This window comes from Mesoplodon bidens (genome assembly GCF_964165515.1).
Source record: "Mesoplodon bidens genome assembly, chromosome: 4".
In the NCBI taxonomy this organism is placed as follows: Eukaryota; Metazoa; Chordata; class Mammalia; order Artiodactyla; family Ziphiidae; genus Mesoplodon; species Mesoplodon bidens.
The window spans coordinates 64063289-64086018 of record NC_138160.1 but is presented as its reverse complement, the minus strand read 5'-3'; the positions used below and the strand labels follow the sequence as shown (position 1 = coordinate 64086018).

The window sequence follows — 22730 nt, the reverse complement described above, 5'->3', positions numbered from 1 at the left end:
GACCATTTGAATAATTGTCATCAGTTGCCTTTATCTTTAAGCCTTGTGATTTGGGGCCAAGGAATTGGGGGTTGAAGTGTCTAAACCTTGAACCCCTTTTCTTGATAAACTCTGCCGTGCTAATTCCTCACTTAACATTATGAAGCGGAGGTCAAGGGGCAAGAGTAACTCCTGCATCACAGTCTTTCTGTGTCATGAGATGTCCTAGATGCTACCCTCTGTGTGGGGGACAGGATGGGGCACAAAAGCATCTGTGATATGGCAGGCTCCTTTGCAGTGGGGTTTGGTTGCAACCTTTTTCTGAACTGGTCTTTTAAAACTCAACAATGTCTATATTACATAAATGGAATCTCTCCATTTATTGATGTGTTTTAGCTAATGCACATTAGACTCAATGATCATCATTCTTACTCTGGTGGGCACTTGTGCGTGTATTTCAGGTGAGCTGGGTTGGGAGCTGTACCACAGACGAGAAGATTCTGCGGCACTTTATGACGTCATCATGAATGCAGGCCAGAAGGAGGGAATTGACAATTTTGGAACCTATGCCATGAATGCCTTAAGACTGGAGAAAGCTTTCAGAGCCTGGGGATCAGAGGTTTAAAATGCTAGCATCTTTATTAAAATTTTACGTGTATGGTATCTGATTTTTATATAAGGGTTAGTTTTAACTGCGTTAACATTGGCTCTGGCTGTAAGAGAAAGTATGTATTATAAGAAAAAAATTTTTTTTGTTGTTTTGGCCATGCCGTGCAGCATGCGAGATCTTAGTTCCCCAGACCAGGGATCAAACCCATGCCCTCTACAGTGGAAGCACAGAGCCCTAACCACTGGACCACCTGGGAATTCCCCGAAGTTTTATTTAATTAGGGAAAGAGGTTTTTCTCCTCAATTTCCCAGTTGCAGATTCAGTGGAATTATGACATAATGTTTATTCTGCCCTAATTCCTCCTACTTAGCAGAGAGTCCTGGACATCTGTCTCTAACTGTGTGCGGAGCTGTGGCTATCCCAAGGGAGCCTGCCTATCCCATGGGACTTGAGGACTACCTTTCAAATTCTTCATTCTCCTCTGTCACATTGCCCATCCTCAGTTCTTTCTTATCCCGCATCTTTTGGGGAAGTAGCAACCAAAGGGGTCTTTCTGACGGGGGTGGGGGGGGTTGGTGGTCTGGGATGTGTTGGTCCAGCCCACTCCCACCATTAATAATGGGAACTCAGGGTTTCTATTTGTGTAGTTACACACCATTTTCATAGGCATGATCTCATCTACCTTCTCAGCTCTCCCTGAAGGAGGTATTATTGGTGATTCTTGGGCAAAGGGTTGGCAGTTCTACACACAATCCCTGTTCGAAACACAATCACACTAAGAAATAATAAACAACTTGGTCCAGATTACACAAAAGTGGCTCTGTTCTCTGTTTTATCTCCAATATGGCAGGCTATTTTCAGACCCCTTAATTTTTTCAGATTTGCTAGTTGTTTCCTTGGAAGACGTTAAGGTTTTAGGCCTGGGAGGTGAGATAAGGGACAGTGGTAAAAGATGTACTTACTTCAGGGTAGGGTCTCTTGGGTTCATATGTATCCTCCACCACATACTAACTGTGTGGCCGTAACCCTCTAGAGTCTGTTTACTTCTCTATAAGATAGGGCCAGTCTTTCTCCTCCAGAGTTATTGTCGAGATTAGATAGTCTACAAAGTGCCTAAGATATAACAATAAATTTGAGGGCAGAGTGGGTTTGAAAGTGCAGGCAGGGTCCCTTGAACAGCCAGACCAGAAGCAAGTGGGCTTTGAGGTGGAGAGGGCAGCCTCCTGGAGCCCCTGAAAGAACAAGGGCCCTGGGGCAAGTCGCTGTTTTGCAGGAGAGGTGCTGTGTTATAAGGGTTCTCAGCCTACAAGCCGGGTGTGGGTGGGGTTCTTAGCGGAGGCTGCTGCAGGGAGAAAAGTAGAAGAGGACGGCTCTGCCTCCACGCTCCACAAGGGATGAAGCAGCTGAAGCAGGCTTTGAGGTCAGGCGTTTCTGCGCCTCCCTGCCTTTTCCCTCGGACCCCTCCTCTGAAATGGTTTTCTCCATCCCCCGTCCCTCCGATTTCCCAGCAGTGCCAGCACGCCCTCTAGTGTTAATTCATCAATCAAGCATCTGGGCTTTGTTTTCATTTTTTTCCTGGAATTCTGAAACTTTGAGCAGGTAAAAAATAATTTTAGAGGTGCTCAAATGGTTTAGGAAATATGAGGCCGAAATTTTATGTTATGTAAAACAAGTTTATATTGCTCATGCAGTTCACACGAGGGCTATATCGTCTTTTTTTTTTAAGTTTGGCTACTTTTTATGAGGTTTAGACCAGTTCTCCTGGAGCAAAAGAGACTGACGACAACAAAATAAACAAGCAAACAAAACTCAGTTCTAGTCCCAAATAGTGGCTTTAGTTCCCTTGAACTATATTGTAATAACTCAACCAATTTTAAAAGATTGAGATTCAATCTCTATTTTTCCTTTTCCCTCTCCTGAACTCTGTAGAAGCCATTTTCCTATCACCTGCTTTTTCCTCTACTTATCCCAATTTCTGGATGATTGTAAGATAAGTAAATTACTTAATACCTTTTCAAAACCTATTTATGTAAAATTATTAGATAAAAGCTTCTGAAAGTCTTGTTTCTGGGAAGACATCATTGTTGTGGTATCCCTCAGATGTTTATTATACAAAGAGAGCCTTGGAAACAAACTGTGAATTTTAGTTTCCAATTTGCTATTGAAATAACAGTATTTGCTGAAAGGCTACATTTGAATTTTAGATTTAAAAAAATTACTTTGACGCCAGTCCACAATTTTCCTTTTTCAGAATCTATATTCATAGTGAAAAAGTGTTCTTCCCTAAAAAGTATATATGAAAGTGATGTTATTAAAACAATTTGCACTCATCTAAGATTTAAAATGTGTGTTTTCCCTTTTAGATGAACTGTGATACAAATCCCTTGGAAGCTGGACTGGGATATTTTGTAAAGCTAAATAAGGTATGTTTACATTCCAAAGTGTACTTGAAGTAAATCTTAAAATTATGCTGTTTCATGACAAGGCCATGCTTTAAAATTTAGCCAAGTATGATTATAGGACACATGAGTTGAACATATATAGTAAGCATTGCTCAAATGCTTCATATTAAATTTGTCAAAATTTGATATTAGTTCAAACAATTGCAATGTGCTTGTAGATGTAAGATAGCAGAATCCAGCAACTTTAAAGACTAGATCTAAATTCTAAGATTAAAAATCAGTAAGGATAAGATGTCAGCAGACACTCTTGTAAATCTTGGTGACTTGTGAAGTCACAATTAGCTAATGAGACATACTGCATTCATTGACTCTCCCTGGGTGCTCACAGCACAAAGAAGCAGCCTCGCCCCAGCAGATCTATCCATCTGCTATTGAGCATCTTTGTATGTAACTGCAATATCTGCGTATAAGCAAACTGACACATTTCAAATATGTTCAGCATAAAACAAGTATTACTGAGAAGCCAATACAGGCCCAAAGAATCATAACTGATATGAACATTCCAAAGGGAACCCCTGCATCAGTGGTTCTCAAACAGATAGCGTCAGCATCACCTGGGAGCTTGTTACAAATGCAAATCCTTAGGTCCCAGCACAGGCCTACTAAATCAGAATCCCTGGGGGTCGGGCCAAGAGATCTGTGTTTAACAAGTTTCAGGGGATTCCGATGCACCTAAAGTTTGAGAAACACCACCCTACCTAATTATTGTGGAAAAGCATATTATGAGGCCAATTTGTTACAGCCTAGCTCATCTATACAAATCCCACAAATATAAATGAGGTTATTCCATTGTTATGGTCTGAATGTTTGTGTCCCTCCAAAATTCATACGCTGAAGCCCTAAGCCCCGTGTGATGCTATTTGGAGGCGGGGCCTTTGGGAGGAAATTAGTTCAGATGAGATCATGAGGTGGGACTTCCATGTTGGGATCAATGTTCTTATGAGAAGAAGAAGAGAGATCAGAGGTTGCTCTCTCTCTACCATCTGAGGACATAGTGAGAAGGCACTGTCTGCCAGCCAGGAAGAGGAGGCTCATGGGGGAACCAAATTGGCTGGCACCTTGATCTTGGACTCACCAGCCTCCAGAGCTGTGAGAAGTAAACTCCTGTTGTTTCAGCAACTCCATCTGTGCTCTTTTGTTAGAGCAGCCTGAGCTGATTCAGACACCTATTAAGCGGTGTCTCAGTTACTATAAGAGAACTTAATGGAGGTACAGTTAGCAGTAATATTGAAGGATAAGGATGGCAGCTGCTTTCACTCAGGATATTTGTTAGAATTCCAAAATTCCTGTTCTGGCCTGCCTTAGGTGCTAATCAGCTAAAGTAAAGGCTGTTTCCCCATTCTATGGAAATAGGTGAACACATGAATATGAATCAGACTAAGGAAACTTTTTGAATGCCCCTGAATCAGTTCCCAAATTCTAAGCTAAGATATTAACATAAACATGTATATTTATAGCATTAGATTTTAGGAAAAAAAGAACCTCCTAAAGGGTTTAAAAGGGAATATCTTTCTGTGCATTTTCCCCGTGACTTTTATTTTTATGATGTACCATCTGCCTCCAGACCAGAGAAAGCAGGTGCTTGAAGTTTGGGCAGAGCCTAGCAGCAGATTGCTCCTTCTGATAACAGAAGTCTTGGTTTAGCTTTGTAAAATAAGGGTGAAAATGACCTGACTCCTGAAAGCACTAAAGTTCTGTTGTTGGTCACCAACAGGTAAATACATAGCTGACTTTTTTGCTTCAGTGTTTGGGTATTATTGTTTGGGAATAAGGCACAAACAATCTCTTCATGTTGAAAATGGATTTTTAAAGCTCTCTTTATGATTATAAGCAGGTGTAGTGTGGATTGCATATTTATTAGTTCCTTTAAATTACTTCAATACCCAAAGCTCAGCTCAAAACTAAGTAATTTAATAGATAATGATGTTGATTTATGGTATATTTTTATGATTTCTGTATTGTTGGTTCTCATTTTGTTGTCATAAAGTTAATTTCTAATGCTTTCATTGGGTGAAGGTCCATGTAGCACAAGGATCTGGACCTAATCAAGCCAGTCTTTTTTAATTACCATGACTCAGGTCATTAGTGGGCATCAAGCTAACTGTAGCGATGCTTGCTAATTTCCAAGACAGGTGAATAGGTTGGATCAACTTTGTTTCAAGCCTATTTGGTGATCTCACAACAATTTTATCTTAGTTTTGTAGCAGTCTCTAATGTAAAACAGGTTCCTGGAAAACTTATTTATATTATAAACTGAACTGTGTCACTTGGTAATTCAAGTCCTGTGCCTCAAAACAAAAATGTTACCCAACCTGGCTTCATACAACATTTTAAAGAATAATATAATGCAAGTCCATATTGCTTTGGAAAATTGGTGTTATATGAAAACTGAAGCAGCAAATGGGAATATTTGTATTTAATACCAATCAGAACAAAACAAAACCCTAAATCCTGACATTTCACAATATTTTAAAATCAATTCTTTTCTTATCCTTCAAAGTAAATATGTAGACTTCCCTGCTCAGCCCTTAAGTGTTTCCACAGTGATTGTGTAAGCCATAATATGAAGAGAAATATAGAGATGCAGGCTGTGTCAGAGTTAGGAGGACCACTGGAGATCACGCAGCACCACCTCTTCATTTGAGGATGAGGAAACTGAAGCACAGAGAAGTGACCTAGGTGCTGTCCTGTGTGTTGGCCCTGGTTGAACTCTGACCTCCCTGCAGTGCTGTTTCACCCACCACTTTTCCCAGCCAAGTCCTTTCCCATAATGGGCTTATCGGCCTTGAAAAACTGCCCCCAAATTTTCTGGCAACATGTATCATAGAATCTGCATGGCTACATTTTATCGATGAATACCTCCCACAGTTATGTTTCTGTTATAAGTAATTTTGTGTTTTGTGGTAGGATCAGAATAGCTGCTTTGGCCATTTTAAGAAGGAAAGTGGGTGGGTGAGGAGATGGACCATATTACCTCATTAGACTGAACTGTGTTCTTATCAAAACTGGTACAAAAGTAGGGAAAAGAAGACTGGAGTATTGGAGACATCTCAGATCGTAAAGATGGCATTTGCCTTCCTTGACTCTTAGAGTTGTCTGAGCCTTGGTCTCCCTATGGTGTGGGCTTATGTGAAGCAAATACGGACGTGTGTGTACATTCATTCATCTAGTCAACATTAATTAAGTACCATTTATTAAACACCTCGCTAGGTCTAAAAGTTAAAGATACAGCTCCTGATGGCTCTCAGATCTCATGAAGCTTGGAACAAATGGAATTTTGGGAACTAAAGCTGTAGGATGCATTCTTAACCTTAATTCTGAAAATACTGTTCTTCATGAGGACGGTTGTGTAGTAGCGCGTTATCAGTACTGTCTTGTAAAGAGTGAGCATAGGGTCCTGACAGGAAGCGTTAAGCACAACTGTGAAACAGATAAAAATAACTGAATACTTCCTGTTAAATCTTCTCAGCTAAAACTCCTTTACCTGAAACAAGTCATATCATTGTGCTTAATAGTATTATAATTTGTTCCAGAGGAAGTTACTTTTGGGGGAAAAAATTAGTGGCTTTTTTTTTTTTAGTTGGAAATGAAAGAAATGCATTAATTAAAAGCAAAAGGAAAATCAGCTGCCTTAGGTTGCAGTCATAAGTATTCTTGGAATTTTCCTCTTGGAATTACTGAATCTATCCATTTCCAGATAACCCCCAGCCAAGAGCCACAGAGAATCAAATACTAAGGGTAATGTGTTAAGAGCAGAAGAATTTTTTTTTTCTATAAGATCCCCCAAACCTTTCTCTCTCTCCCTCTCTTTTCCTGTCTTGAGTTTCTAACCAGCAGAAACAGAATAAAACATGATATCTATTAACCACAACTTAGAAGACAGTATTGATTCTAGAAATAACAGGGTCTTTTTTTTTTTTTTTTTTTGGCGGTACGCGGGCCTCTCACTGTTGGGGCCTCTCCCGTTGCGGAGCACAGGCTCCGTGTCCCCTACATCGACAGGTGGACCCTTAACCACTGCACCACCGGGGAAGCCCCAGGGTCTCTCTTTAAGGAAAGATGATTTAAAGCATAACCATTCAGTAAGCAAAGCAAAACAAAAGGATGGTAAAGAGGCAAAACCCTCACCACCAGGCCGACTGCATCCAAGTATTCAATAAATATTAGTATTAGTAAAACATCGAAGTGGAAATAAATCATTGTTCACAGAAAACCAGTTAGAAAGGAATTTCTAGTATGTGATGGTGGTGAAAGTACCCAGCTCTGGGGAAATTTTAGGTAAATGGTAATAAGATTTGAGGAGGCAAAACATTTTCAGCGACTCTCAGTCCTGGCTGCATGTCACAATCATCTGACGTAGGATTCCTTTATTCATGCAATCCTTTAAAAAATCCCAAGGCTCAGGCTGCATCCCAGATCAATTAAAAAAGAAGAGCTGGGGTAGAGACTCAGGCAGCAGTATTTTTTTTTAATTCCCCAGGTGATTCCAAAAAAGATTGAGAATGATTGTTTTTAGGCCAGTGATTTTCAACTGGCTGAATGTTACCATCTTGAAGAACTTAAAAGAAAAATTCCCTGATGCCTTACCCCCAGTGGTTCTCAAAGTGTGGTTCACAGACCAGGAGCATCAATGTGACTTCAGGATTTATTAGAAATGCAAGTTATCGGGCACCATTCCAACCCCCAAAATCAAACTCTGGGGCTGGGGCTGGCAATCTGTTTTAACAGGCCCTCCACGTGATTCTGATGAGCGCTGAAGTTTGAGAACACAGACCTGCCCAAACCAGTTGGATCAACCCTGGGGGTAGGGTCTGGTTTCTTGTTTTTATTATGCAATGAAGATTGAGAACCACTCTCTTAGTTATTTTAATCTCATACCTGCTTATGGTCCTATGCATAAACAGGAAAGCAGAAAAACATCCTGGTCAGACAATTGGCTACCACTTAATATATTCTGTCCCAAATCTTTTTCTTTTTTTGAATGGATTTTTAAAAAAATATCACCAAGTTCTAGCTCTGTGACCTTGGAAAAGCTATTTTACTTCATTTTCCATCTGGGATTGCTAGTCTGTAAAATGAGGGCTCCCTTCCATGTCTAAAATTCTATGAAATACCACCTTGCAGAGTGGTTGAAGACACTTGCTATGTTATCTGTAGGAGCCACACGATTGTATTATTTTAATTAAGCCATCCTTCGTCTCTTACCCATTTCTGTTGCTGAATGATAAAAGGAGAAAAAAAGAAAAGGGAAAAAAGGAAGTAAAATCTAGTCTGAGATCTAGTTTAGCATTCTTGAAACATCTGTCAGAGCACATTAAACTAAAAACCATTGAATCATTATCCTCATATATGTCCAATTTCTGTTATGAAACAATACTCTGTTTCCAGCCTAAAAGCTTAACTGTGCTATTTAGCTGACTGCTTTCTAATTTGGAAGTCTATGGAAACTCTGGGCTAGGAATGAATTGAAGTAATTCTTTAGATTGCTTTTATTTTATTGTTATTATTTTAACAGCTTAACATGCAATAAATTGACATTTAAAGTATACCAGCTAGACACTCAGATCTGTAGAACAAATAAATTAACGTGTATCCTATTGCTAGTATTGCATATATCTGCATGAATAGAATACCAAATACAAAAGGTAGAACAAGTCCAAAGTCAGGAAATAAAATTAAAAAATATTTCATGTCATTCTAGAGATACGGAAGATCAAAGAATGTCATCTGCATGATAAAATGATGATCCTACTAAGCATCAAAGAACAGACAAGCTGATATCAGGAAATTTAAGAGAAATATTATTAATAACTAAAATTACAGTTGCATTAGCAGCTCTATAAACAGATGGCACATATAGGAAAGATGAAGAATATAACATGTAAACTCAGTGCACAAATGGGGCAAAGGGAATAAAATTTAAAAATGGAACTTGGAGGGGATATATGTATACATATAGCTGTCTAATAGTGACTTTCAAAGAGCAGAAGTTTTTAATTTTTGAATTTTTAAAGTTCTTCTCAATTTGTTCTTTTGTGGATCATGCTCTTCATGTTGTATCTAAAAAATCTTTGCCTAACCCAAAGTCACAAAGATTTTCTGCTGTTTTCTCCTAGATGTTTTATCATTTTTTTTAGAGCTGTGATTCATTTTTAGTTAATTTTTCTATCTTGTAAAAGATATGGATTGAAATTTATTTTTTAGCATATAGATGTCCATTTGTTTACAGCACCATTTGTTGAAAAAGGCTATATGTTCAAATGGCATTGCCTTTGTACCTTTGTCAAAAAACAGTTGTCCGTATATGTTTAGGTCTGTTTCCGGACTCTACTGTGTTCTATTGACCTATTTATCTTTCTTGATAATGATACCATACTGTCTTAATTACTGTAGCTTAAATCAGGTTGTGATAGTCCCGCAACTTTGCTGTTCTTTTACAATGTTGTTTTAGTTATTGTACGTCCTTTGAATTTCCATGAATCAAAAAGCTTGCTGGGATTTTGACTGGAATTGCATTGTATCTATAGGTCAGTTCAAGTCTTCTAACTCATGAATATATCTCTCTGTTTATTTAGGTAATCTTTAATTCCAAAGATGTTTTGTAGTTTATAGTTCTTGCATATCTTTTTACAGATCTATCCTTAAGTTTTTTTGTTTTTTTTTTTTTTTTTCGGTACGCGGGCCTCTCACTGTTGTGGCCTCTCCCGTTGCAGAGCACAGGCTCCGGACGCGCAGGCTCAGTGGCCATGGCTCACGGGCCTAGCCGCTCTGCGGCTTGTGGGATCTTCCCAGACCGGGGCACGAACCCGTGTCCCCTGCATCGGCAGGCGGACTCTCAACCACTGCACCGCCAGGGAAGCCCAGTATTTTGTATTTTGATACTACTGTAAATGGCATTTTAAATTTCAAGTTTCAGTTGTTTACTGCTAGTGTATAGAAAACAATGGGTTTCGTATATTGATCTCACATTCTGTAACTTTGTTAAACCCACTTAGTAGTTCTAGTACTTTTTTGTGTAGTTCTCTTTTTTCTTTTTCTTTTTTTTTTTTTTTTTGTAGATTCCATTGGATTTTCTACATGAACAATTGCGTTGTATGAAAATGAAGCTTTTCTTTGTCTCTTTTCTAATCTGGATGCCTTGCAGTTCTTTTTCTTGCCTTATTGTACTGGTTAGATCCTCTACTTGTTGAAACTGCAACAAAGTTAAGTAGAAGTGGTAAGAGCAGACACGCTTATCTTGTTTCCTGATTTTAGATGGAAAACATTCATCATCACCATCAGTCTTTCATCATTAAGTATGATGTTTGCTGTAAGTTTTTCATCGAGTAAGTTGTAGGTTTTTCATAGATGCTCTTTATCAGGCTGAGGACATTCCTTTCTGTTCTTAGTGCTAAAAGTTTGGGTTTTTTGTTTTTTGAATTAGGAATATTAGATTTTGGCAAGTGCTTTTTCTGCATCCATTGAGATAATCATACGGTTTTTCTTTTTTACTTTGTTATATGATGAATTACATTTATTCTCAAATGTTAGCCCAACTTTAATTTTGGCATAAAACCCACTTAGCAATGATGTATTATGTTTTTCTATGTTGTTGGATTTTATTTGATAATTTTTAAAAGAAATTTTGTAGCTACATCCTACTTATAGGATATGTTACAGCTTGCAATTATTTTGTTCATTTTTCTTGATCTTTTGACATAAACTCCTTGAGTAGAGTTTCTGGCAATACAAAATACATCTTGTTTACCATTTTATCCCCAACACTTATCAGGGCTGGCACATAGCAGATGCAGATAATGCCAGAGAAGTACTGGGACCTCATCAGGAAGGGTCTCATCTGCCAGGCTAGGAAATTTGGAGTGTATCCTGGAGACACTGAGAAACCTTTGAAGGATTTTGAGTAAGGAGTGACATTCTGGTGATGGAAAACAGATTAAAAGGGAATTATCCCGGTGACTGGAAGATCACTTTACCCAATTATTGAAGAAATCTAGTGGAGAGATGTTGAGGGCTTCAACTAAGGCAGTGGCCATAGGATAGAGAAGAAAGAGGTATGAGTGATAATAAAAAGGTAGGCTGGAGACCACATGAAGGCCTATTTGTGAAGGGAGTGGAAAGTAGGATCTAGGATACTGTTAATGAACTAGGAAGCACAGGTGGGATGTGATTCAGAGATTGGAAGGACTTGCGAGGCTATGGAACAACCAAATGGAGAGTCTCAGTGGCAGCTGAGCACGTTGGTTTGGAGACCTCTGCTCTGAAAGTATGGATTTGGATCATTGATATATAGGTGGCAATTAAAGCCAGGGGAGTGCTGGGACCCCTCTCCTATAGCACTCTGTACTTATCTCTACCATGATATTTTTACACCCCATAATACTGGCTGCCTCCTTAGCTAGACTCTGAGCTCCTTGGGGACAGAGGTCAAGAATCCTCAGGGCTGGTTCTGTGTCCAATAATTCGTACGGGTTAGTAAGTATTTGAAGGGTCTGAACCATGGCTCTGCCACTAACCTAAAACTAACGTTGCTTAACCTAAAAGCACTTCAGTTTTATCAACTGTAAAATGAAGAAAATATCCACCTTATAAGTTTGTTATAAATATTAGATGAGCTAAAGAACATTTGATACCTCAATAAATGTTAGGTCCCTTCCATCTTATTGAATGGAATCTAAAACAAATCTTTTATGGAAAACCAACTATAGATAAAACTCCTTCAGTTTTTTGAAGACTCCAGCGTCATTTCTTTGTGTTTTTCTTATTTCCTTTAAGAAATAAATAATAATTATTTACTTTGCATTTAGGCTTGAGTGCTCTCCTTAAAACACCAAATGGGCAATTGTTCTTCACTGTAGTCTAGAGAGATGAAAGCTATTATGAAAACTCTATGTTCTAATTGTTGCTAATGCAGTTAAGCATAAAAGTACATCTGAATCCCTTTGCTGTACACCTGAAACTAACACAACATTGTTAATCAACTATGCTTCAATTAAAAAAAAAAGTACATCTGACAAAGCCACAAGTCCATTCCACTGTTTTCCTAAAGTACATCTGACAAAGCCACAAGTCCATTCCACTGTTTTCCTGTGAATCATAAGACTCAAAGACTGAAAAGTAAATATTTTCTTAATATTGAATCTAGTAAAAGTCATAAAACACATAATGGGGGCTATTTTCATTTTGAAACATCTAGTTTGGTTTGGATGCTAATTAATGAATTATTGGCCTGGCTTGGGAATCATATTTTAAATATTTTATCCAGGTTTCAATGTATCCACGCCTTTCTTTGGGTTAATAGAGTCCCTTTTCTAGTTATATTAAAGACTTTTTTGAGAAGGAATACTTAATTGCTTAGTCGTTTTGGTTAGAAAAATGCTAGATAAATTGTTTTAAATTGCCAAGAGCAGAGAATAAAAACTGTGAATGTGAGAGTATTCATTTCCAGTCAATAATAGACTGGACTTGCTACACTCGTAATTTAATATTTTGCTAATAAAGAGATAGAGAAATTGTGGTTATTATAAACTTACATGGAATGTTACAAAGTTCTGCATAGAGGAAAAGGAAGCAAGAATTGGGAAGCCTGGATTCGAGGTTTGGTAATAACTCACTTTGTCACTTTGGGCAAGAACGTTAACTCTGGGCCTTAATTTTCTCATATGAAAAATGACCTTGGACTGAGTTTCCTGCCTGCTTAAAAACTATGATTCTAACTGTGTGACTATGAAATGAATGATGGTATAATCTGTCTTGATGGGGTGGTGGGCCGGTCAGATCCATACCCCCAAATGAACAAATCCAGTATATGGCTTCATCAGTTTCACTGCGAGACAAACACAGATGCACCTGGTATTTGACGAATGACCAGAGAAAGTTAAGGTTCACATGGACCGCAGGTTAGTCAGGGCCACGACGTGCTTTCCAAAGGGAGTCCCATGAGGACTGTTTTTAATGAATGATTCCTGGCCTCATTTTAAATAAGGAGCTTTTCAAGAATGTGTTGAGGGACAGTGGCAGAAATCTATCACCCAGATTTTCATCTCTGCTCTGCCACTGACAATAGCTGGTGACCACCGGGTCTCTCTGCAGCTCTCTTCAGGTCTGCAAACATGGGAGCATGATTCCACAACCAGTGCTGTGCCTGGTTTCTAAGGGGGGCTTTCTTAGGACCCAGGATGTTACATTGATTGTCTTATGCCTTTGGAAACATTTGACATTTAGATTAAAAGGATTTTGGCCAAAAATTCAATCAAACTGATGACTGCTTTGAATTTTCTGATGGATTTTGACTCTAAATATGGAACAGAAGAGGCCCCAAACTAGGTTTTTATCAGTTCTCTCCTGGTCTGTAAGAGCCCACCGCCCTGAGTTCGTATCAGAACCTTCCTTCCACTGCTGCTGTCGAATTCACTTTAGCTACACATCTGAAAACTCTCCATTGCTCTGAGAATCCCAACCCAAAATATTCTGGTTTAATGTATTTCATTTCCATGTGCTTTTCGATAATATGTGTGCTTTTAATAAAGCTAGTGAGAGATGAGGAGTTACATTTCACTTAAAATCGAGTTAATGTTTTCATCTATGTGGATGTTATATTTAGGATGCATCACAGGTGGCTGCTTTGATGGCTCTTACTGCTTCTTAAAAATTAATAGATTAGAGGACTTCCCTGGTGGCATAGTGGTTGAGAGTCCGCCTGCCGATGCAGGGGACACAGGTTCATGCCCCGGTCCGGGAAGATCCCACATGCCACGGAGCGGCTAGGCCTGTGAGCCATGGCTGCTGAGCCTGCGCGTCCGGAGTCTGTGCTCCGCAACGGGAGAGGCCACAACAGTGAGAGGCCCGCGTACTGCAAAAAAAAAAAAAAAAATTAAATTAAATGAAATTAAAAATTAATAGATTAGAAATATAAGCCAAAATTATTTTAAGGTATAATCTCAGTGCCCCAGAGTGTTTCTTAAAGACATTAACAGCTATTTATATAGTTAATTTGGTAGTGACTCATTAAGAAATACATTTCTGTTCTCAGGTAATCCTGAAGGCACCAATTTTAATCACAGCACTTAACCTTCAGACACATTTTCCTCTCTCATTTATAAATAATAACTGTATAATAAAGTCTACAATCTTGGGAGGAAAGCCAAGCAAAATGAGAATGAAATGCTATCACCCTACTTTTAAATCTTCCCAAGTCATGCCCAAGGTTAGCTTGGGAAGGGAGAATTGTCTCAAGGGGCAGGTGTCACCTCTTATCTGTGTTTTAAGTATGTGTTCCTTACTTTTAATTAGGTTTTTTTGTTGTTGTTGTTTGAGTATTGTTTTCATTCATGTCTAAGGACGATATTGCTGACAAGATCACTTCCTAATTCAGGGATATACAGATATAGAGGTTAACTTTCATTAATATTAACCTTCAGGGTGTTTTCAAATCCTTTCACGTAGTACAAAAATATTATTGTGTAGTGAATGTCATTCAAGATAGGTTAGGCTACCTAGAAATAATTTTTTAATTAATTAATTTTTTTATTGAAGCATAGTTAATTTACAGTGTGTTAGTTTCAGATGTACAGCAAAGTGATTCAGTTATACATATATATGTATTCTTTTTCAGATTCTTTTCTCATATAGGTTATTACAGAATACTAAGTAGAGTTCCCTGTGCTATACAGTAGGTCCTTGTTTTTATCTATTTTATGTATAGTAGCGTGTATATGTTACTTCCAAATTCCTAATTTATCCCTCCCTCCCTCCTTCCCCTTTGGTAACCATAAATTTGTTTTCTATGTCTGTGAGTCTGTTTCTGTTTTATAAATAAGTTCATTTGTATCATTTTTTTTAGATTCCACATATAAGTGATATCATATATTTGTGTTTCAAAATTATTTAAAAGAAACATTCTTTAGAGTATTTACATCAGCTGTTCCTGCCAGTGATAGACTCCAGGCATAGCCATTTAAAAAATGCGTATGGATAAAATCTAAAGGTGCTGACTTACATAACCGAGCCTCAGGAAAGACCCTTAACTTTGTTGGGCCTTCTCTTCATCAGCTGGGGATAAAATGATCTGTCTTATAGGAATCTTAATGAGGATTAAATGAGCTCATGATTGTAAAGCCCTCAGCAGAGTGTCTGGAACATAGCAAGTGCCTAATACATTGTAAATATTATTAATATTACTTATTTACTACTTTAATTTTTGAATTAAATTAGTAACTTAATTAAATTAATAATGAATTAAATTATTTTTTTAATTTTTTACTATAACTTTTCTCTTTTAAAGGAAGTTTTCTGGGGTGCCCATCTTTCCTATTTCTTATGATTAACTGGTACCTTATGTTCCTGCTTAGACTTTGGTAAAATTATGAGTTTGGCAGAGTTAGACTCCCCTTCCAGCACTTCTTATCCCCCCCACCCCCATGGCATCCACACCAGCAGTTCTCACCCAGCACCCCTCAGAATCCCCATTTCTGAAAGCTTTGGATGCGTCCAGCTTTCACCACAGTCCCTCTGAAGGTGTGGCAGATATTGGCTTAAGAGGCTCAGTGAAGACAGCTCAAAATAGATGAAAAGAATGGGGCTGGGACTTCTGAGATCTTGGTTGAGTGTCTTTGGCTAAATTAACTCACTTCTTTTAGACCCCAAATCCACCATCTATGGATTGTTGGGAAGATTGACTTAAAAGCGCAAGGACTTTTGGAGAAGCGTATGCAGACAGTAGTTATCATGAAGCCTCATCTTTCAAACTCAGTTCAAGCTGCTTCCTCTATAAAACTGTTGCTGACAGACTGCTGCTCCAGCCCCCCTCTCGCCCTAGATAGAACTGATCATACGCCTTCTTGACCTCCCACTGTACATGCCCCTATCATAGCAACTGTTTGTTTGCATTTCTGCCTTAGACATGCATTAGACATTTTTTGTTTTAAATTTCCAGAATGTTGTGATTTTCACACTCTCATAAAACACACAGAAGCAACAGTGAATCATGTTTCAAATTGGTATAGCTGATTTGTATACTATCGCTGTCATATTCTACCATGTTTCCGGTAATCTCAAATCATTCTTTTTTCCTCTGATATGTTAAAACCTTGAGGAGATAAAATAATTTCAGCGCTGGGCATACTGTGATGTGGAAGGAAGGGGTCACATCTCCTCAGGGACCTCCCAGAGGCTACAAGACCCTGTTGTATTTAGCTCTGAATATCCTGTATCTAGTATCTGATACATAGCAGGGGCATAACAACAGCTGAGTAAATAATTGAAAGAAAATTCTTTAATAGGGACTCAGGAGGACCCCAAACCTTCAAGATCTAAATGAATCTCTATCAGCAAAGATTCAGATTTCATAATAGGAGGTGAGGAAGCTATTCAGGATCTCCCAGCACTCCACAAGACACACTGTATAGTGCTTGGCCACTCCAGGATTGTGTGCTTTTCCACACGATAAAGTGTTTTTTTTTTCACTGCAATCATTGGCTTCCTATATAGATAAGAACACTAAAAAGCATCCCTTGTCATCATGTATCCATGATAGCAAGTCTTCTTTTTTTTTTTTTTTGCGGTACGCGGGCCTCTCACTGTTGTGGCCTCTCCCGTTGCGGAGCACAGGCTCTGGACACGCAGGCTCAGCAGCCATGGCTCATGGGCCCAGCCGCTCCGCGGCATGTGGGATCCTCCCGGGCCGGGGCACAAACCCGTATCCCCTGCATCGGCAGGCGGACTCTCAATCACTGTACCACCAGGGAAGCCCGCAAGTTTTCTTTTAAAAATATACCAAGATAGCAAAAAAAATTTTGTTGTAGCATTCTTTCTGTATTTAGATAAACATATTTTAACTATAATGAACTTTGGTTTGTTATGACTTGTGTTATCATGAATTTATCCTACGTAAGAACTCAAATGAATCAAGCTCTTCCTGTGTTTGTTGTTTTGTTTTCCCCCAAAGGAAAAAAAAGGTTGAAAAGCGCAGCATTACAGAATAAGCTCTTTGATCAAAATGTCCTTGTTTGACTAATTTTGTAATCCAGGGCCCAGCATGATGTCTCCCACACAGTAGGGGCTCAATAAATTTCTTGAATGAAATAACGGTTCATTCATGCAACCCAGTAGGTTAATGCATCCCGGGGACCATTATTCTGAAGAAGGAAAAAATGTAGGCATTTTGGAGTTGCTTTGGCATCACATTTCAAAAAAGTGAATTTCCTTCTTAGCAAAGGCTTACTTTAGGTAGAAACTGAGTCGCGCCTTGCTCACTGCCCACCATTCCCACTGTCCAGAACCAGTAGATACAAGGGTCCCTTTCATAACCCACCATCTCAATATCATGCCTTACATTTTTCTGCCTAGGTAGTTCTGGTAAAATTGTTATCACAAGTTATTACCCTTAAGTCTAACCTCTTCTGAAAGAATAGGTGTCATTCAGGGACTAAGAAATATTTGTCTAGAGGTTTGATCCAATCTGTATTTTTATTTAATGTGTAATTGGCAAGAAAACAGCAAAGACAAATTTAAATGCTTGCATCTCTAACCTTGTCACAGTGTCTGAGTATTCATTCATCATCATTATCTTGGATTCCTGCAGCCAGCAGACTTCATAGGAAAGCAAGCACTGAAACAGATTAAAGCCAAGGGGTTGAAACGGAGACTGGTCTGCCTCACCTTGGCAACGGACGATGTTGATCCGGAGGGAAATGAAAGCATCTGGTATGGTGGCAAGGTGAGTGCTGAGGACCCATAGCGAGGGGCCACTGCAGTGTTTCTGCAGCAGAAACTCCTTGTCTCTGTTTCCGTTTACAGTTTTTTGCTAGTTATTTATCTATTGGTGAGATGACACTCTTTTGAATTCTGAAGTGACATTCAAGAAACAGAAATTACTTAACTGAAAGGAAAATGAAATGCTCCTTATTTTGGAAAACATAATATTCTATATGGTTTAATGAAAGAAAATAAACTGCAGGACTTTAAGTACATTGGACAATGAGGAAGGTATGATGTAGAAGGTAAAATGACCTCTTGGCTCACCACATCTATATCTGTGAACGCAAGAGAGAGATTTTATAAAGAATTTAGTATTCTGACTTAGCTTCTCAGGGATCTTTCAGGAGGAAACAAACAATTCATACCTTAGCACATTAGCAGAAAACAATTTCCAAATGAAAACATCTGTGACAAAAGAGGGTTAAACCTTAGTAAATAAAGGGAAAAGTGGAAATCCTTTGGTTCTTCAGGAGTAAGACTACCTTCTTCTGCCTTTGGGATGCTACATTTCACTGTCTTTCTTGGTCTTCAGTAAAGCCAGAGTTAGATAACCTATCAATAGAATTTCACTTCCTCCACTTTTTTTTTTTTTTTTTTTTTGTGGTACGCGGGCCTCTCACTGTTGTGGCCTCTCCCGTTGCGGAGCTCAGTCTCCAGATGCGCAGGCTCAGCGGCCATGGCTCACGGGCCCAGCCGCTCCGCGGCATGTGGGATCTTACCGGACCGGGGCACGAACCCGTGTCCCCTGCATCGGCAGGCGGACTCTCAACCACTGTGCCACCAGGGAAGCCCCCTCCACTTTTTATGACTATTTGTAAAATCCAATTTGTCTCAGTGTTTTGCTATGTTTTGGCTGGTGTTATCAGGCAGGGGTTATCAGGCAAGGACACTCAGCTTAGACCATGTGGCGACCACAGGGCCTTCAAGACTCATCTAAACATCTGCTCTGTGTTGAGCAGGGTCTGCTTGGTCAACACCCAAATACTCAGAGATTCTATTCCCAGGTTGTTGTTTTTTTCCTTACGCACTACAGCCTACTTAATACTTGTTTTCATTTTCCCCATCTCTTCAGTGACAAAACGAGCACTGGAGGAGGGAAGAGCCAGTGGTGTCAATCTCAGCCTTTGGAGTACTAAACATATGGCCATTTGGGCTGAGGCAGGGGTCGGTTTGACATGGAAATAACATCTACAGAGTTCCTACTAGTGCTGGATATTTTTATGTACTCTCATTTACTTTTTAAAAAATATTTATTTATTTAATTTATCTTATTTATTTTTTTGTTTGCATTGGGTCTTAGCTGCGACATGCGGGCTCTTCATTGTGGCACGCGGGATCTTTCATTGCAGCGCTCAGGCTTCTTTCTAGTTGTGGTGTGCAGGCTCCAGGGCGCATGTGCTCTGTAGTTGTGGCACGTGGGCACCAGGGCCTGTGGGCTCTGTAGTTTGTGGCATGTGGGCTCTCTCCTTGAGGCACGTGAGCTCAGTAGTTGTGGCGCACAGGCTTCGTTGCCCCGTGGCATGTGGCATCTTAGTTCCGTGAACAGGGATTGAACCCACGTCCCCTGCACTGGAAGGCGGATTCCTTACCACTGGAACACCAGGGAACTCCCTCTCTCATTTACTTTTACAACACCCCTCCCAGATATGTATGATCATTCCCATTTAAAGATGAGGCTTTGGGGTGGGGCTCAGAGAGATTAAGTGATTTGCTTGAGGTTACACAGCTATGGCATGTGATTGACGAAGCTGATTTCTGACCCAGGTACAGTTGGACTTTGAATTCTTATCCTTTCTTCTAAGCCATGCTGAATACCCCCATTTGCTCTCTTCTTTGTCTCTGATGGCCCACTGTATTCTCCTAAGCACTTCATTATATACCCACAGTTCTTGCACATCTGAGTAACAGGTGAATGTTATAGTTTTAGATTCTATGAAGCCAATAGATCTTTTCTCAGATCTGAAGCTCTTTCTCAAATGCCTCACCTTTAATTGTGTTGTTTGCTCTTCTGTTTGAACCATTCCTACTCTTACCTCCCGGTCTCCACTTCCTGTTTCTGTTCTAGATCTCTGGTTCAGCCCTCTTTTCTTAATATGTTCTTTCTCTGATTTAAGATTTGCCCACAATTTCCACTGATAACCATGTCTGCCATTAACTAACTGCTTGAGCCTCTCTGGGTCTCAGTGTTCTCACCTACAAAATGAAGCCACTGAGTGAGATAATGTCTAAGTTTCTTTCCACCTCTAATTAATTTTTCCCTGATCATTACACTTCCCTCACCTCATCTTTTTGTTCTACATTTTTCACTCTATTCTCATCCAACTATCTCAGTCTTCCTAATACGGTGTGCACTCATACTTCTACTGATAATCTGTCTTACTTGGCCATGGAATGAATGAGAAGCTCTGTCATAACATTCTGTATGCAACCCCACATCGACCATGATCAACTGACAGATTTTTAGTCATCTTAAATGTGACCATACCCAAGTTAAAAAACTGGAAACCTGTACCTTAAACTTATACAATGTTATTTGTCAATCGTATCTCAACAAAGCTGGAAAAAAAGAAGAACCCTGGAAACCCAAGCTCCATTTTTTTTATTGAAGTATAATTGCTTTACACTGTTGTGTTAGTTTCTGCTATACAATGAAGTGAATCAGCTATATGTATACATATATCCCCTTCAAGTTCCATTTTAAAATTTTATTCCCTTTGCCTCATTTGTGCACCGAGTTTACACATTATATTTTTCATCTTTCCTATCGTGCCATCTGTTTATAGAGCTGCTAATGCAACTGTAATTTTAGTTATTAGTAATATTTCTCTTAAATTTCCTGATATCAGCTTGTCTGTTCTTTGATGCTTAGTAGGATCATCATTTTATCATGCAGATGACACTCTTTGATCTTCCTTATCTCTAGAATGATATGAAATATTTTTTATTTTTATTTCCTGACTTTGGACTTGTTCTACATCTTGTATTTGGTATTCTATTCATGCAGATATTTTCAGTGCTAACGATAGGGTACATGTTAATTTATTTGTTCAACAGATCTGAGTTCTAGTGTGTGACAGCAATATTCTAGACACTAAGGATGCAGCAGTGAACAAAACAGACAAGAATCTCTGCCCCTGTGGAGCTTATATTCCAGGAGAGGGAGAGATAAACAATGAACATAAAATAAAATAAATAGCATGTCAGAGGGCAATGAATACTTTGGGGAAAAATAAAGTCTAATTGGGAGATGGGCAGTGCTAGAGGGAGGGATTATGATTTCAAGTAAGGCTTTATATAAAAAAATCAAGGCATAAGTGGGCATGAGAGGGGCTTAAATTAGTTATAAAAGCAGCTTTGCTGGGAAGTAAGTTTTGAAGAAAAGGTTTTTGAGGAAGGAAGTTTGAAGAGTTTAGAAAGTCTTCTTTTTCATTATTAATAAAACACACAGGGACAGCCAAATATCTTCCAATTTAAATTATGTTCCCTCTTTCAAAGGTTATTTACCATGTTATCTTCTCTAAGTCTGTTACAGGCGTCTTTAAGTCTCATAATTAAGAGAAGAATGAGACAAGGCTAAAAATAAGTGAGGATTGTTTACATTGGTAAAAAGAAGGCTGATGTTTGATTTCACAAAGAATATGAGAATCTACTAGGCAAAGGGTGAGGGTGGTTTGTTCTTGTGATTCACTGAGCAAAACGAAGCAATGGATTTAATTGAATCTGGAAGACTTTAAGGTAGAATTATATAGAATTTATGCCAGGGAGAACCTTTCCCTGGAGACTTAGTAATAAGATAAAAGGAAAGGCCAGTTTTCTAAAATACTTTGGACTACCAACCCCTGGATTAGAGAGAAATTAAAGGAGAAACGAAAGTAATCGAGCAGAAAGCAAAGCATTCAATAAATATTTTAAGACTAGCACTCCCAAAATAAACATGCTATTTCTTTAAAGTTACGAATGCAGAAATAACTGCAAGAAGAATCACTGCTGAGATTTTGAGAGATGGGAAGGGGCGCGCAGTCTCTGAAGAGTGATTGTGGGTTTTTTATCCAGTGAGTTAGGGGATTTGACCAAGAGATTTGTTCAGGATTCTTCCTGTTTTCTTAAGATGCCCAAGAAAACCAGGTTAACTGTCCCAGAGCTCCAAACACAAATCTCTGTTTTAGAGACTCAGAAGTGAAACCAAAGTTATCGAGAAGGTCTTTCAAAAAAGCGATGATTAAAACTCCAGCCGCCCTGACCCAAATCCCAGTTTTATATCACGGAAATATGATCTAGAGGAGAAAAGCCATTTTGAAACGTGTGTTATCTCAGCAATACCTTGGCAGTTAATAATCTGCCAGAGAGAAACTTTTACTAATGAATGCATTCACTTTTTTTTAATCACCATAACAAGTTCAGAAATTATATGGAGAACTTTTGATTTGGAGTTTCAACAAGATAATTAAAAACTGGGGCTACAGTGATAGGAGTCTGTACTTAATGTCATAAATACATAAGAGACTAGAAATGCTATAATATGACTTTTGACTGTCTTGAGCCCTTTGGTGAGGCAGCTGAAATATCACCAGGCTGATTCACATCCATGGATGTTTTTGAGCAGCAGCTATAAGCAGCCACTGTGCTAGACAGTAAGGCTGTAAGGATTTGTGCGATGTTGCATAGCCAGGAGAAGCTGTTTTAAGTCAGGCTATGTATCATTTTGCTTTTGTTGTCTTCCTTTTACTTTTTAAAAATGTGGTGTTTACATATATACAATGGAATATTACTCAGCCATAAAAAGAAACATAACTGAGTTATTTGTAGTGAGGTGGGTGGACCTAGAGTCTGCCATACAGAGTGAACTAAGTCAGAAAGAGAAAAGTAAATACTGTATGCTAACACATGTATATAGAATCTAAAAAAAAGGTTCTGAAGAACCTAGG

At 38.9% G+C, this 22730-nt stretch overlaps 1 protein-coding gene across 2 annotated transcripts in view; it reads left to right on the top strand.

The window, feature by feature from the left end:
- The window catches only part of DMGDH (dimethylglycine dehydrogenase), a 64260-nt gene that overhangs the window by 38912 nt on the left and 2618 nt on the right, over positions 1-22730 (top strand). For both annotated transcript variants that reach the window (XM_081230416.1, XM_081230415.1), the window contains exons 13-15: positions 441-598; positions 2953-3012; positions 17630-17764. In XM_081230416.1, coding sequence (XP_081086542.1) covers positions 441-598; positions 2953-3012; positions 17630-17764 — 353 coding nt within the window. The remainder of the gene's footprint in view (positions 1-440; positions 599-2952; positions 3013-17629; positions 17765-22730) is intronic.